This window comes from Zalophus californianus, chromosome 7 (genome assembly GCF_009762305.2).
Source record: "Zalophus californianus isolate mZalCal1 chromosome 7, mZalCal1.pri.v2, whole genome shotgun sequence".
NCBI lineage: Eukaryota > Metazoa > Chordata > Mammalia > Carnivora > Otariidae > Zalophus > Zalophus californianus.
Genome location: NC_045601.1, coordinates 83,456,443 through 83,469,455, shown reverse-complemented (window position 1 = coordinate 83,469,455; position 13,013 = coordinate 83,456,443). Strand labels below are relative to the sequence as shown.

At 41.9% G+C, this 13,013-nt stretch overlaps 1 protein-coding gene across 3 annotated transcripts in view; it reads left to right on the top strand.

The window, feature by feature from the left end:
* The window catches only part of KCNQ5 (potassium voltage-gated channel subfamily Q member 5), a 498,060-nt gene that overhangs the window by 398,681 nt on the left and 86,366 nt on the right, over positions 1 to 13,013 (top strand). For all 3 annotated transcript variants that reach the window (XM_027603133.2, XM_027603132.2, XM_027603134.2), the window contains one exon: positions 10,403 to 10,513. In XM_027603133.2, coding sequence (XP_027458934.1) covers positions 10,403 to 10,513 — 111 coding nt within the window. The remainder of the gene's footprint in view (positions 1 to 10,402; positions 10,514 to 13,013) is intronic.

Genomic DNA, 13,013 nt, shown 5'->3' with positions numbered 1-13,013 from the left:
AAAAAATCATGGCCACATACAGACCTGTGCTAAAGATTTTAACTCCTTTTTTAAAATTTGTCATTAATGAGGGAACCAGTACAATGTTATATCTGGTTTAAAGGACTATCCAAAAAACAGAAACATATAAAGATCAAGAATATTGAAATGAATTCAAGCAGAGGTAAAGCTGGCTTCTTCCACAGTGTGAGAGTGAAGTCAATTAAACCTCCCCTAGACAGAATTTATTTACATGTCTATAGATAAGAATTATTTTGCAATGCTACCAGTTATCTACAATTTACAGAGTTGCAGAATAGTTCAACAGCCATGAAAAATGCAGAGCCCCATAAAGTCAGAAGTCAATAACCTGGAAAGGTGTGCTCTAAGCAAGGCATAGTTTTCCATTAAAGCAAAAATCTTGTCTGCATTGTAAAGAATTTATAAAACGGTCATTGAAACATGGGCCCTAATAAGAATGTCACAGGATAGGGGAATGCTTTCTGCAATATATAAACTATATTTCTTTTTATTTTATTCCTTAAGACATTCCAAAAGGGTGTTTTGTGAAAATATACAGCATTTGTAATTGTCTAAACAGCTTCCCATCTCTTTGGTCCAACAAAGTTAAGTTCTCTAAAAATTCATCAGTAATATTTCTTGAGTGCTAGATTGTCATCAAAATTAAAATACATCCTTTTCTTAAACTGTGGTCAAAATATTTATAAGTTATGGGGCACCCGGGTGACTCTGTAGGTTAAGTGTCCAACTCTTGATTTCAGCTCCGATCTGATCAAGCCCCACATTGGGCTCCATGCTGGGCATGGAGCCTACTTAAAAAAATAAATATATATATTTATAAGATGATTGTTTTGTGGAATATAGATTTAAGTTATCAATTGTTGCATTGTGCTGCTACCCACCAAAAGCACATCAATGAGAGCTAGAACTCTTGTCAAGGACGAAGAAAATTTGTCAGGGCTTGTATTGAACAGATCTCGGTATATTTATTGGCCACATAGCAGTAGTAAAATGAATAAGAATCCGAAATAGCTTCACCTGAAGGTAGGATTTTTTTCTTAAATTAGCAGAGTCAATGTCTTCAAGATTGTGCCATTGATAACAAAGCAATCTGGTGGTGTAATAATTTGGTTCCCAGCCCCTCCCTCCTACCCCATACACATTAATTGACATTTTGAAAGGAGGAAGGTGGAAAACCTGGAAGAGAGCAGTCATGTGACATTCTTAAAATACCTTTCATATGTAGAAGGCAAGTGAAAATCTATGACTCATTGTGTGATAAACTGTGTAAACTGAGAAAACAGGAGGCTCTTCTAGCCAGCAAGGGGAAGACAGTTTATTATTTATTATTTATAATTTATTATTATTAAGCAACAATTTGAATTTAAGTTTAGTTTTTGTTTTTCTTTGATAATTCTAACATACTTAAATTCTTGAGACATTCAGGTGCACCTGTCCCATGGAAATGCAGTCATTGATGAGTTCAGCCTGGCAGTTCTTTATCTTTCTTTCCAATAGTCTTCCTTTTCTCCTTATTACTAATCAGAATTGCTGTATTGTATATTAAACAGTGTGTGGGAAACTCTTAATATGCTTCTCACTTAGTCACTGGCTTATTTCTTTTACCAGAATAACCCACGTAGCAGGTTTTCAAAGGTCATATCTGTGACTTTCAGAGGAGAAGCAACATATTTTCATTGATTTCCATTTCAGTAGTGCTATTTTGACTGAAGCTTAACCTGTACTTAACAAGTTCTTTGAATGGCCTAATTATGTCTCCATTAAAAAAAAAAAAAATCCGGTCTTGAATGCCAAAGTAAAAATCTTCCAAGATGTCAAGCTTCTAGGAAAAGGCCTTGTTGGTCCACAGTGGGTTTGTTGATATTAACTGAGTCATTAATGAAATTGAAGCCTAAAAATATACAAAAAAGCAAACAAGAGTGCTTATTATTTTTATTCTTTTTTATAAAGATTTTATTTATTTATTTGTCAGAGAGAGAACACAAGCAGGGGGAGCGGCAGGCAGAGGGAAAGAGAGAAGCAGGCTCCCCACTGGGCAGGGAGCTGGACGTGGGGCTCCATCCCAGGACCCCGGGATCATGACCTGAGCCAAAGGCAGACGCTTAACTGACTGAGCCACCCAGGCACCCCTATTTCTATTCCTTATAACAAGAACATAAACTGGATATCCAGTGTGAAATAAAATAAATTTAGAACACTATACCTTTTATTATATATTGTTCAAGACCTTAATAAAATGTGGCTGGATATTTTCTAGTTAAAATTGTCCATGTTGCACATAATGGACACCTTGCTAACTATGGAAGTATCCAGAATAAATAGAGGAATGAAAGCGTCCTGAATTGGAGTGTTTCTAAGTGTTAGACTTCAGTTAAAAAATAGCAAATTCTCTTCACTAAAAAAGCCCAAATTATTGACATTAAGTATCAAAATGCAATTCGTGATTTATAGGTACAATATTTCAGTGAATTCTGAATACTAAGTACTAACCTCCTTTCTTTAAGAAAATAACAAAGGCTATCCCCCAAGACCAACTTTCGGAGGGATTCAGGGTGTGATCAGCACTACTCAAAGCCAATAACAATTCAAAGAACTCTGATCCCGGAAAACAATTCCACACTATTGAATAACAACACCTAGCTTGTTAAGTAAGTGGAATAATCAATGTAAAGGGCCTGGTACCAAGACCACAGCCAGTGCCCAATCAAAGATGGTGGCTACTGTTGGCAAAAACATTTCGTTATGGATGTTAGATGGAAGCACCTTTATAACAAAAGGAACAAAAAGCTATATACTTCATGGCAGACTCACAGCTTAAGCACAGAAGGGGCTTAGGAATTGGGGGTTACGATGAAAAGATGTTCTGGGTTCTGAAGGGATGTTCATGACAGAGGAAGTAGAAGAGGGTCAAGGGGAAGTAACTCATGGCTGAGGCACTGGCAGCTACAGGTAAAGAGGATCTTCTGATTGTTAGGCAGAGCTCCATTTGATGTTATTTCCTATTACTATTTTTCTCCTTTTTGGTTGCTTTAGATTTATTCTGAAATAATTTAAGAACAAGTCTTCCTGGAGTTATTTCCTACTATTACCTCCTTCTTTCCTGTTATTATTTTTCTCCTTTTAAACACCAAGCAAAAACTGAGACACACATACCCAAGCTGCTACCCACTGAAACATCCTAGCTGTTAGGAGCATCTACAAGTCCTGTGCCTACCTGGATGGCACAGATGTATGAAATATATCAGCCATAAGCCTCTTTGGGGAAGCCTTTCCTAAGAAGTCTGTTCCATTAGTAATGTCCTCTCACACATGGCTCTGAATACTTTTGCTCAGTTTTAGTCCATAAACATTGAGCACATACTGCATGGAAAAGAACAGAAGAATTACAGTCAGGGAACCTGGCTTCCAGCCCTGTCGTTATGATTTAGCAGAGGTGTGGTATTCAGCAATCATTTACTATCTCTATAAAATTGAGAAAATAGCATTACCCAAACACAAAGTTGCTAGGTGTAGTAAACGAGATTAGGCTGTGTAGGCACTGGATAAATGTTAGTCACTACTGTTGTTACATACATGACAACGAGCCTGGAGGAACAACAGAGAATGCTATTGCCCTGAGCTGCCTGCCACAGCAGCACCCACATTATATGATGCCACCACCACGAGAGAGTCTGCTATTTGCACACCCAAAACCTTTCTCATCTCCTAGTTTATGGTGAACAAATTTCTGCACAGGTTCTAGACTACACACTCTGAAACTAGGTGTTCAGGAAGTAGCCCAGAGAGAAGAGAAGAGGCGACATGAGGAGAGGAGTGTGTAGGGGAAGAGATTGTTGACAAACTGCTCAGGTGAATCGTTCTCCGTTGAAGGACCGCCTTATGGGGAAATTATACTGTGCTTTGGAAATCTACAAATAGTATGTTCTTAACTTGTTCACATGAATGAATTAGCTATAAACTAGTAGTCATAATTGCATTCTCAAAATTAGGCCAATATATGTTTAATGATTTGTTACTTGAAGGGAAGAAGGACAGGCTTATATCTACTGGCCTGGAATTCATTCTGTTATTGAAGGAAAAAAAAAAAAAACTACAATCTGACCATAGCATCTGCCATCCCCCAAAAAAGGAAAAGAAAGGAAGAGGAAAGAAAAATCAAGAAAGCTTGGGCCAGAATTTGCATTTGTTTTGCAGCATTATTCCTGAGGAAGACTTCTCAGTGACTAAACACAGTAAGGGCCCCCAGTCCACCTTTGCTACCACAATCACACATTTATACCAACATTTGCAACCCACAGATTTTTCAGAAAATGTCTTTTCTCACCTGCATGGCTGCAACTGAGTACATGCGATATGAGGGCAAAAATTTACCTGAACTGTTCCCATCTGCTAAATCAGCTTCAAGTAAATGGCCCAACGGGAGAGACAGCTCAAACTACCGCGTTCCTGAGGTCGACCAAGGTGGAGCTGCAGGCTGAGGTGGGCCGTTCCCTCTCAGATCCCGATCCGTCTTGTCAGGCTACGACCTGACGATGCGTCTGTCAGTTTCTGCCTCCGGTCACAAAGCGAGGCGACGAATGGCATCCTCTCAGTTAATGAAACCAGTCATCTCCCTTACAACTGCACTGGAAGAGATATTTGACATTTTTTTCATATATCTTTTAGTTTATAAGTAAATTCAAAACCTCACAGACTTTCCAAGGATATTGTAAACACCATAATCGAAAATCGGTAAGTAAGGATCAATAATCAGTATGTAAGTACATGAGTAAATACATAAATACATTTTAAAAATTTAATCTGTTCAGCCCATGTTAACCAGCATATCTCTCTGAAGCTCTGGAAGTAGGTTCAAAATGGAATTATGTCCAATATGGCAGATCTCCTCCAGCCCCCGAAGATCACACAGGCGGCCTCTCAAGTTTCTCTGAAACAAGCTGCTGTTCCAGGAGCTCCCCTGATGAGCTGGTGTCTTTGGGCTTCTGTGTGAGCCCAAAGTGAGGCACAAGTGTTTGGCACAAGTGTGGGAGAATAGGCCCCACGAGGGCTTCTGCCACTCAGCTCAGGTACAAAGGACCGGTTGATAATCGTTAGCAGGGCATTCCAGGGGTTAGGAAAAGAAAAAAAGAAACATAATGTAGTTGCACTGTTCCGGAGACACACCGGTATTTCAAGGACAGCTTGGCCTAAAAATCCAGAAAAATCAATGAACATCTATGCAGGCCTCACCTGAGGATGGTTTCATCGCAGGCAACTGGTCATTGCTTAGAAAGTCAGCGACCGGATCAAGCTGATGGGTCAGTGTGAATTCGTAAAGAAGGCTCACACCGTTTTATTGTAAGTGCATCTTAGAAATGTCAGTTTCGTCCCTGACACAACCCGTCTGTCCCCATCAGGGAGCCCAGTTGCCCCCCTTGCAGCTACAAAAAGTGACCTGCTCCCAGCAGGCATGAAATAAAAGTCCCGCTCCCCAGCATGGACTGAGACAAAACTGCTACCCGGTTGCCAGATCCTTCTCAAGCCCAGGCCCGCAACAAAGGGGCTATGTCTATGCTTCCAACCAAGCAACATCCTGAGAGACTTTGAAATTGGAGTGGAGGAACTGGTTGCACCTGAGCGAGGCTGCCAACCATTCCAGCCCCCTGCAGCCACGGACATGGGGTCATCTGCCAGCCGGAACCCAGCTCAGAGAGAAGGTGGGCAGCATCTTTGCCGTCCCCCAAGGGGCTCCAGGGGGCCGCTCTCAGAGTTCACAGGGTTCTTTTCTCCCTGACAAAGCACACCTGTAAGAGGGAGGGCAACTCTAAATTCAGAATGAGAGAGAGCAGGCATTCTTCTCTACTCAGAATGAAACACTGAGCACATCATCACTTTGCTGTGTCTCATTCTTTGGATTTAAAAACAAAAACAAAAAAAAACCTGCTCTCTGAGCCATGAGCCAAGGAGAATAACTCAAATGCACAGTAGTTCCCCCCTTATCCCTGGTTTCTCTTTCCACTGCTTCCCTTACCTGCGGTCAGTCTGCGCTCGGGAAGCAGACAGTCCTCCTCCTGACGTTTAGTCAGAAGGTCAGTATTAGCCTAAACACGACGTCACCGTGCCTACCTCATTCATCTCACTTCATCGCTAGGCATTTTATCATCACAAGAAGGGTGAGTGCAGTATCATATTTTAAGAGAGACCACATTCACAGAACTTTTCTTACAGCATATTGTTATAATTGTTATTAGTTATTGTCATTGATCTCTTACTGTACCTAATTTATGTATTAAACTTTATCATAGGTATGTGTGTATAGGGAAAAAAAACATAGTATATATAAGATTCAGTACTATCTGTGGCTTCAAGCATCCATTGGGGTCTTGGAATGTATCCCTCATGGATAAGGGGGGACTACTGTATTATTAGAATATAAAGTTTACCATGAAATGTACCATTATTGCTGTGATCAACCATGAAATATCTCCTTCCATTTATTATGATTAAACTGCTGTAAAAGGATTAGGCTATTTTGCAGAAAAATTATAAATTAAAATCTTTCCCACATATTTAAGAACTAGGAACGTATAATAAAATTGCACCAGGAATATTTTTTCTGCAATCTCAGGGAATTCCTTGGAGAGCCCACCCCTCATACTGCCAGTGATGTGTGATTAAGTTGGCTACTCAGTTCTACTACAAATTCCCTTTCTCCAACCTTGGATGAGCCTCCTCTGTTCTGTAGACCTCCTGTTGGCTTGTCCCTGACACCTTCTCACACTGTCACTGCCCCAAGCTCTAAGCCTTTCACTCCCCATAGCTGACCGCACTCTCTCCTTTACTGGAATTGAAGAGAGCCAACTCAGGCATTCCCAGCGCTGCCCTTCACTCATACTGTGTCTGCATCTTTCTCCTATGATAGAAGACACGTCCTTCCACGCTGCCAAGGCTACCCTTCCAACTGTACCCTTGATCTTATTTTCCTTCTTCCCTGGTTGCCTTACCCTGTAATAAAGCTACCGCTCTTCCTCCCCACCTCAGTCTCACTCTCTCTGCAGACATGCACAAATACATCCTAGAAAACCCGCCTTCAAGTCAGAGGTTTCTGGGAGTTCTGGCCCTATTTTCCTCACTCCATTTGTTGCCAGTGTTCTTGAAAGGATTCTTCATTTATTTACTAAATATATATTGAGTTCCTCCTACTTTGTGGAAAGTATCATGCTAGATGTTAGAGAGATAACAAAGACACGGTTTCCCTTCTGGTAAAGGAAATAGGACCCCCTCCACAAAGAAACATACGGAAATCTACCACTTATGGTAAGTTCTATTAAGAAACAAGGGGCTGAAATAGAAAGTAACTGGGGGCCCTATTGTAGACAGAGTGGGTAGGGAAGGCCACTTTGATGATGAAGTATTTTGGATAAGACTTGAAGAATGAGAAGGAGCTCTGGGAAGGGTGGGGAGAAGAGCAGTTCTGGCTGCAGAAACAGTATATGAAAAGGCCCTGTGGCAGAAATAATCTGGCCTATTTGAAGAGCTGAAAGGACATTGTGGTCAAAGTACAGTGAGCAAGGATGAAATCAGGATGATCTTGGAGAGGTAGGTGGAGACCAGGTCAGGTAGGCCACACTTTGGATCTTAGAGTCTATTCTGAATTCAATGAGTAGCTGTTGGAGAATTTTTAAAGGGAAGTAACATAATAATTTCCCTCACAGTTGTAGGGGGAAGGAACTGGAGGGAATCAAGAGCCAAATCAGAGAAAGCAATTGAGAAATTGCTCCAGCAGCCTGGCCTGACACCATGGCAGGGAAGAGAGTGAGCAGGGGATGATTTGGCAGTATCTTTGGGAGTTAGAACCCATGGGACTTGATCAGTTCAGGGAGGGAGTGAGGGAAACAAGCGATGAGCACGACTGAGGCTTCTGACATGAGCAACTGGGTGGACGGTCGTGCCCTTGATTAGGAAGCAAGGGAATGCATTTGGGGGAGTGACAGGTTTGGGGAGAATAAGTTTTCTGTTTTAGGGATGCCTGGGTGGCTCAGTCAGTTAAGCATCTGCCTTCAGCTCAGGTCATGATCCCAGGGTCCTGGGATCGAGCCCCGCATCAGGCTCCTTGCTCGGCAGGGAGCCTGCTGCACATATGTGAATCTAGAACTCAGAAGAATCTGGCCTGGAGGTATGAATTTGTTGTGCACCATAAAAATGGTATTTAAATCCAGGAGAACACTTAAGATCACCTGGGAAGGGGGCGCCTGGCTGGCTCCATAGGTTGAGCATCTGCATTCGGCTCGGGTCGTGATCCCAGGGTCCTGGGATCGAGTCCCACATCAGGGTCCCCGCTCAGTGGGGAGTCTGCTTCTCCCTCTGCCCCTCCTCCCCCAGCTCGTGTTCTCTCTCACTCTGTCTCTCTCTCAAATAAATATAATAAAACCTTTTTAAAAAATCACCTGGGAAAAGAGAAAAAAAGAGGGGATGGAAGAGGAAAGAAAGTGAGAGAAGAATAAAATTTTTAAAAAGAGAGAACTCAGAACCAAACCTTAAGAATCCAACAGTCAAAGGTTGACTAGCATAGGAGGTGCTACATAAGAGGAGCCACCAAAGATACCAAGAGAAAAACCATGCAAGTGAGGAGAGAAGAAAGCTGGGGAGGGCTCAGGAGCTGAGTTGAAAGTTTCTGAAAGGTCTGGTATCCTGGAGCATCGTCTCCTGTCATTTCTGCCTCTCAAATGTAACCCCACTGTCCAAGGCCAGGTCGGAGGATAAAACCAAAGCAACCGCTTTCTTGGAAATCAGTGGCCATTGATCTCCATATCCAGTATCTTTTCTCAGTCCTCACTGTCCTGTTTTCTATGAGACTGTGAGACTAGGGATCACCTGGTCCTTTATGAAACTCCCTTCTCTGTTGAGTTTCCATTTATATAACCCATTTCCAGTTCCCTTACTTTTTAAAACATTTATTCTTCTCTGACTTTCCTTTCCCTCCCATCCCTTCAGTGTCTGTTCCCCGAGGTGTCCTTGGACCCCTTCTTTGCAGCCTTTGCAGTCTCATTTATTCATGAAGCCTCAACAATCATCCTGTGCCTGATTCCAAAACCCAAATCTCATGCCGAACCCAATTTCTCTTTCAAGACTTGAGCTCTTTATCTCAATTTCCTGCTCGACATTTCTAGATCAGAGTCATGCTATCATTTAAAAAGCACTTATTTGCAAAACCAAACTCTCTGTCTTTGCTCCAAAATCTTCTATTTCCCATTATCGTATTTCTATTTATGGCACAACCATCTTCCCCTTGAAATGTTTAAGTCCTTGTTGACTTAGTCTCCCTTTTCATCCCGGACAATTAACAAACGCATTTCTATTGCACTTCCTAACACACCTCTTTACTCTGCACTCCCATACAGTCCCAGTTCACTTGCCCCATCATTATGCTAGGTCATGCAGAACCTTGTGGGCCCCGGAGAGGAGCTGGGACTTTGTCCTAAGACACATGGGAAGATCCCAGAGCAGTGTGATCATGGCAGAGACATGATCCAAATATCGTTTTTCAAAGACACTCCCTGATCTAGCTACAGCATATCTAGCTAATCTCTTCCACTAATCCTCTTCAGACCCACCATGCCTCAGCCCAACTGAACAACTTATACTTTCTAGAACCTACCCTATTTGTCCTCACTGCTATGCGGCTGGCCACCCCTTTTCCCTCCCTAGATCACCCTCTTCTTCATTTCTGCCTCTCAAAATATTGCTTCTCTTTCAAAGCCTAGGGATGCTGACATCTCCCTGATAAAGCCTCCTTGGCTCCCCCAAGATGGTGATGACCAGTCTGTTCTTTGAATCCCCATAGCAGATTATTTTTGCATCCATCATAATACTTGTCTGGCCCGATTCTGTGTTTCAATGATTTGTGTGTGACGTGTCTCCCGTCTTATGCCGTAAATATCTTAGGACAAGAACTATGTACCTCTCATTTTTGTTCCACTACAAATCATAACACGTACCTTGCACACACCAGACCTCCAGGAAATGCCTGCCAAGGTAATAAATAGACAGCTTTAATTAACATAAATTATTGTTTTGTGTACTGATCCAGTCCTAAATCCATGGTGCTATCATTTCTGTATCACTGATGGTTATCCACTTATTTAAATAACCTTTCTTTGAATACACTTAGAAAAGATGGAAAATTGTGTTATAAGGAAGGAACAAGTATGTAGGTTATTCCCTTCCTTAAACAAAGAGAAGCTCTGTTATGCGTCACGGAAAATTAAGGCACAGTAATAAAATGCACCAACGAGGCTTGTTGAATAATGATTTAGTGGGAAAGTGGCTTTGCCTCCTGTTCATAGGTCCTAACTTTCCTCTCAAGTACTTAAGCTGCATGTTCTATTTATTTTGTTTTTAGATTACATTGACAACGATTGGCTATGGAGACAAAACCCCCCTAACTTGGCTGGGAAGATTGCTTTCTGCAGGCTTTGCGCTTCTTGGCATTTCTTTCTTTGCACTTCCTGCCGTGAGTATCTTTGCAAAAATAAAGCCATTTAAATTAGATCTTAGAGGTTTATTAGCATCAGCTTTCACAAATTGGAATGCCCGGGAACATATCTATATCGCTTACAAATATAATTGTATTGATATAATGTTGACCTTTCTACATACATCTCGTTGGAAAACTTATGAAATATGGTCGTCCCTTGGAGATGCTCAACCTGGGAGTTTTATCCTGGCTAGGTCTTTATGACCAAATAATAATTCAGATGGCATCACCTCTCAGTCAACGTGCTACTAATACATTTAAAATGTGTGTAAACATTTAAAGATATCTTCTTTTTAAACTGACCTCTCCATTTTGGCTTATAACGTGTGCTGCTGAAGAAATGGATGTGACAAGTGGAATATTTACCTCTCCATTTGAGTGAAAAGCATATGACCTTAAAGGCTTTCTGTGTGTCAGATGATTTATTCTTTCTGTCATCGTCATTGATTTTTCCTCATGAACAGCTTCTGCATCTTGTCAGAATGAAGAGCACATTTATCTTCTCCCAAGCTTCTGATTATTTTCCCAACAGATGAAGTTTGTTTTCTGATCATTTTATCTTCTTGTTTCTTCAAAGGCAGTTAGTTGGTCAAAATATTACAGTTTGCCTCCATCCCCAAACTCTCACTTTTGTCCACTCCACCTCTTGTAGGGGAAAAGAGCCAACAAAAAGGAGCGTGACAGTCATGGCAGCGGTCATGCTTAAGGAACAAGAGCCTCACTCTTGCTCTGGACAGACGCTCAGCTGCGTCACAGCCTCTGCTGAACGGAGACCCCAGAGCACCCCTCCAAAGGAAACCAAGGGACTAGGGATTTTCAGCACTCTGGCCTTTAGCTCACGGGGCTCCTGTTCTGCCTGGGACTGAGCGCCGAGGATGCTCATGTCGTTCCCGTACCCGGAGCTCAACTCTGGATTGACCAGCTGCTTCGGCCCCAGACCATACAAGACCACAGAGAAGACGCTGAAAAGACTGTGCATTCGCTTGAGCATTCGATCTTAGCTTGAATGTAAAGCCACGTGCTGCGTGGTTTTGTCACGCACTACCAACGTGACTGTGTTCATTTGCTGGGGCTGCTGTAAAGGTATCACAGACTGGGTGGCTTTAACAACAGAAACCTGTTACCTCGCAGTTCTGGAGTTGAGAAGTCCAAAATCGAGGGGATGGCAGGGTTGGTTCCCTCTGAGGGCCATGAGAGAAGGTACTCTTCCAGACTGCTTTCCTTGGCTCGTGGGTGACAGTCTTCGCCCTGTATCTTCCCATGGTCTTCCCTCTGTACCCGTCTATGTCCAAATCCCCTTTCATAAGGGCACCGGGCATATATTAGGGCCCATCCTAATGACCTCCTTGTAACTTGATTACTGCTGTAAAGACCTGATCTCCAAGTAAGGTCAAATTCTAAGGTACTGGGAATTAGGACTCCAACATATGAATTCCAGAGGGATGCAGTTCAGCCAATAACAGTAACCTTGGGTACATTTCCTCATCTGCATGAAAGAGGAAGAATTATGGCACCCAGAGAAATTTTGTGAAGGCCAATGTGGTAATATAAGTCAAGTGCTTGTCATGAAGAAAACTTTCATGAAGTGCTTCTTCCATTTTCTGTATGAATCTAGATATATTGTTTCCTGTTGTGAAGTGACAAAATCAAGGAGAGTCAAAAAAACATCTCACTTATCCACGATCAACTTATCTGGCAAGCTCAACAATCCAGAACAGAGCAGAGAGTCTTTCAATAATCAAATTCCCTACATGAAAATACTTTTAGAAACAGTAAGACACATTCTTGGGCTTTTTTTTAACCAAAATACCTGCTGTTTTTGTGTTTATGCTCCTGAGACCACATATAAAACAACCTCTGTGATCTGGTGAAAAGCTACAAACAGGGTCGGAGGCAACCTCTGGGCTATTAAGATCGACAGCCGTGTGTGTGCTGTCCTCATGGGAGAGCCTCTTGAGACCTAATTCATAACCTGTTCTTAATTTAGAGAAAATTCTGATAAGCTGAGCTACATATTTCACAGCTCTCTGAAGATTATAAACAGCAAAGGCAGAGAGGTAGTCTGATTGAACAAATATTGTAACAAGAAGAGATGGTGGAAGACTAACAACAAAGGAGTCCAGCACAGCCAAATACCGGTCCCCATGATGAACCTCTGGACTTTCACAGGAAGGTTAAATTATGTCATTCCACTAAGTTAAAGGTCAGAGACGAAGCAGTCATGCTTGGAAATATTTCCCAATAAAGTGATTACAATTTCCATATATGCAATTTAAATTAATGTCCGTGGGAAATGTGAAAAACTTGCTTGCACAGAACAGAACATTCCCTAACAATGGCAAGAGAAGTTGGCTTTACCACAATGTCTTACTGCAACCTCACATTAGGTGCTGAGTTCTTATTTATTGAATGAAAGACTAAATGGTCCATATATACCATACCAGAAAGAAAAAACAAGGTGGCTGGAAATGCCATT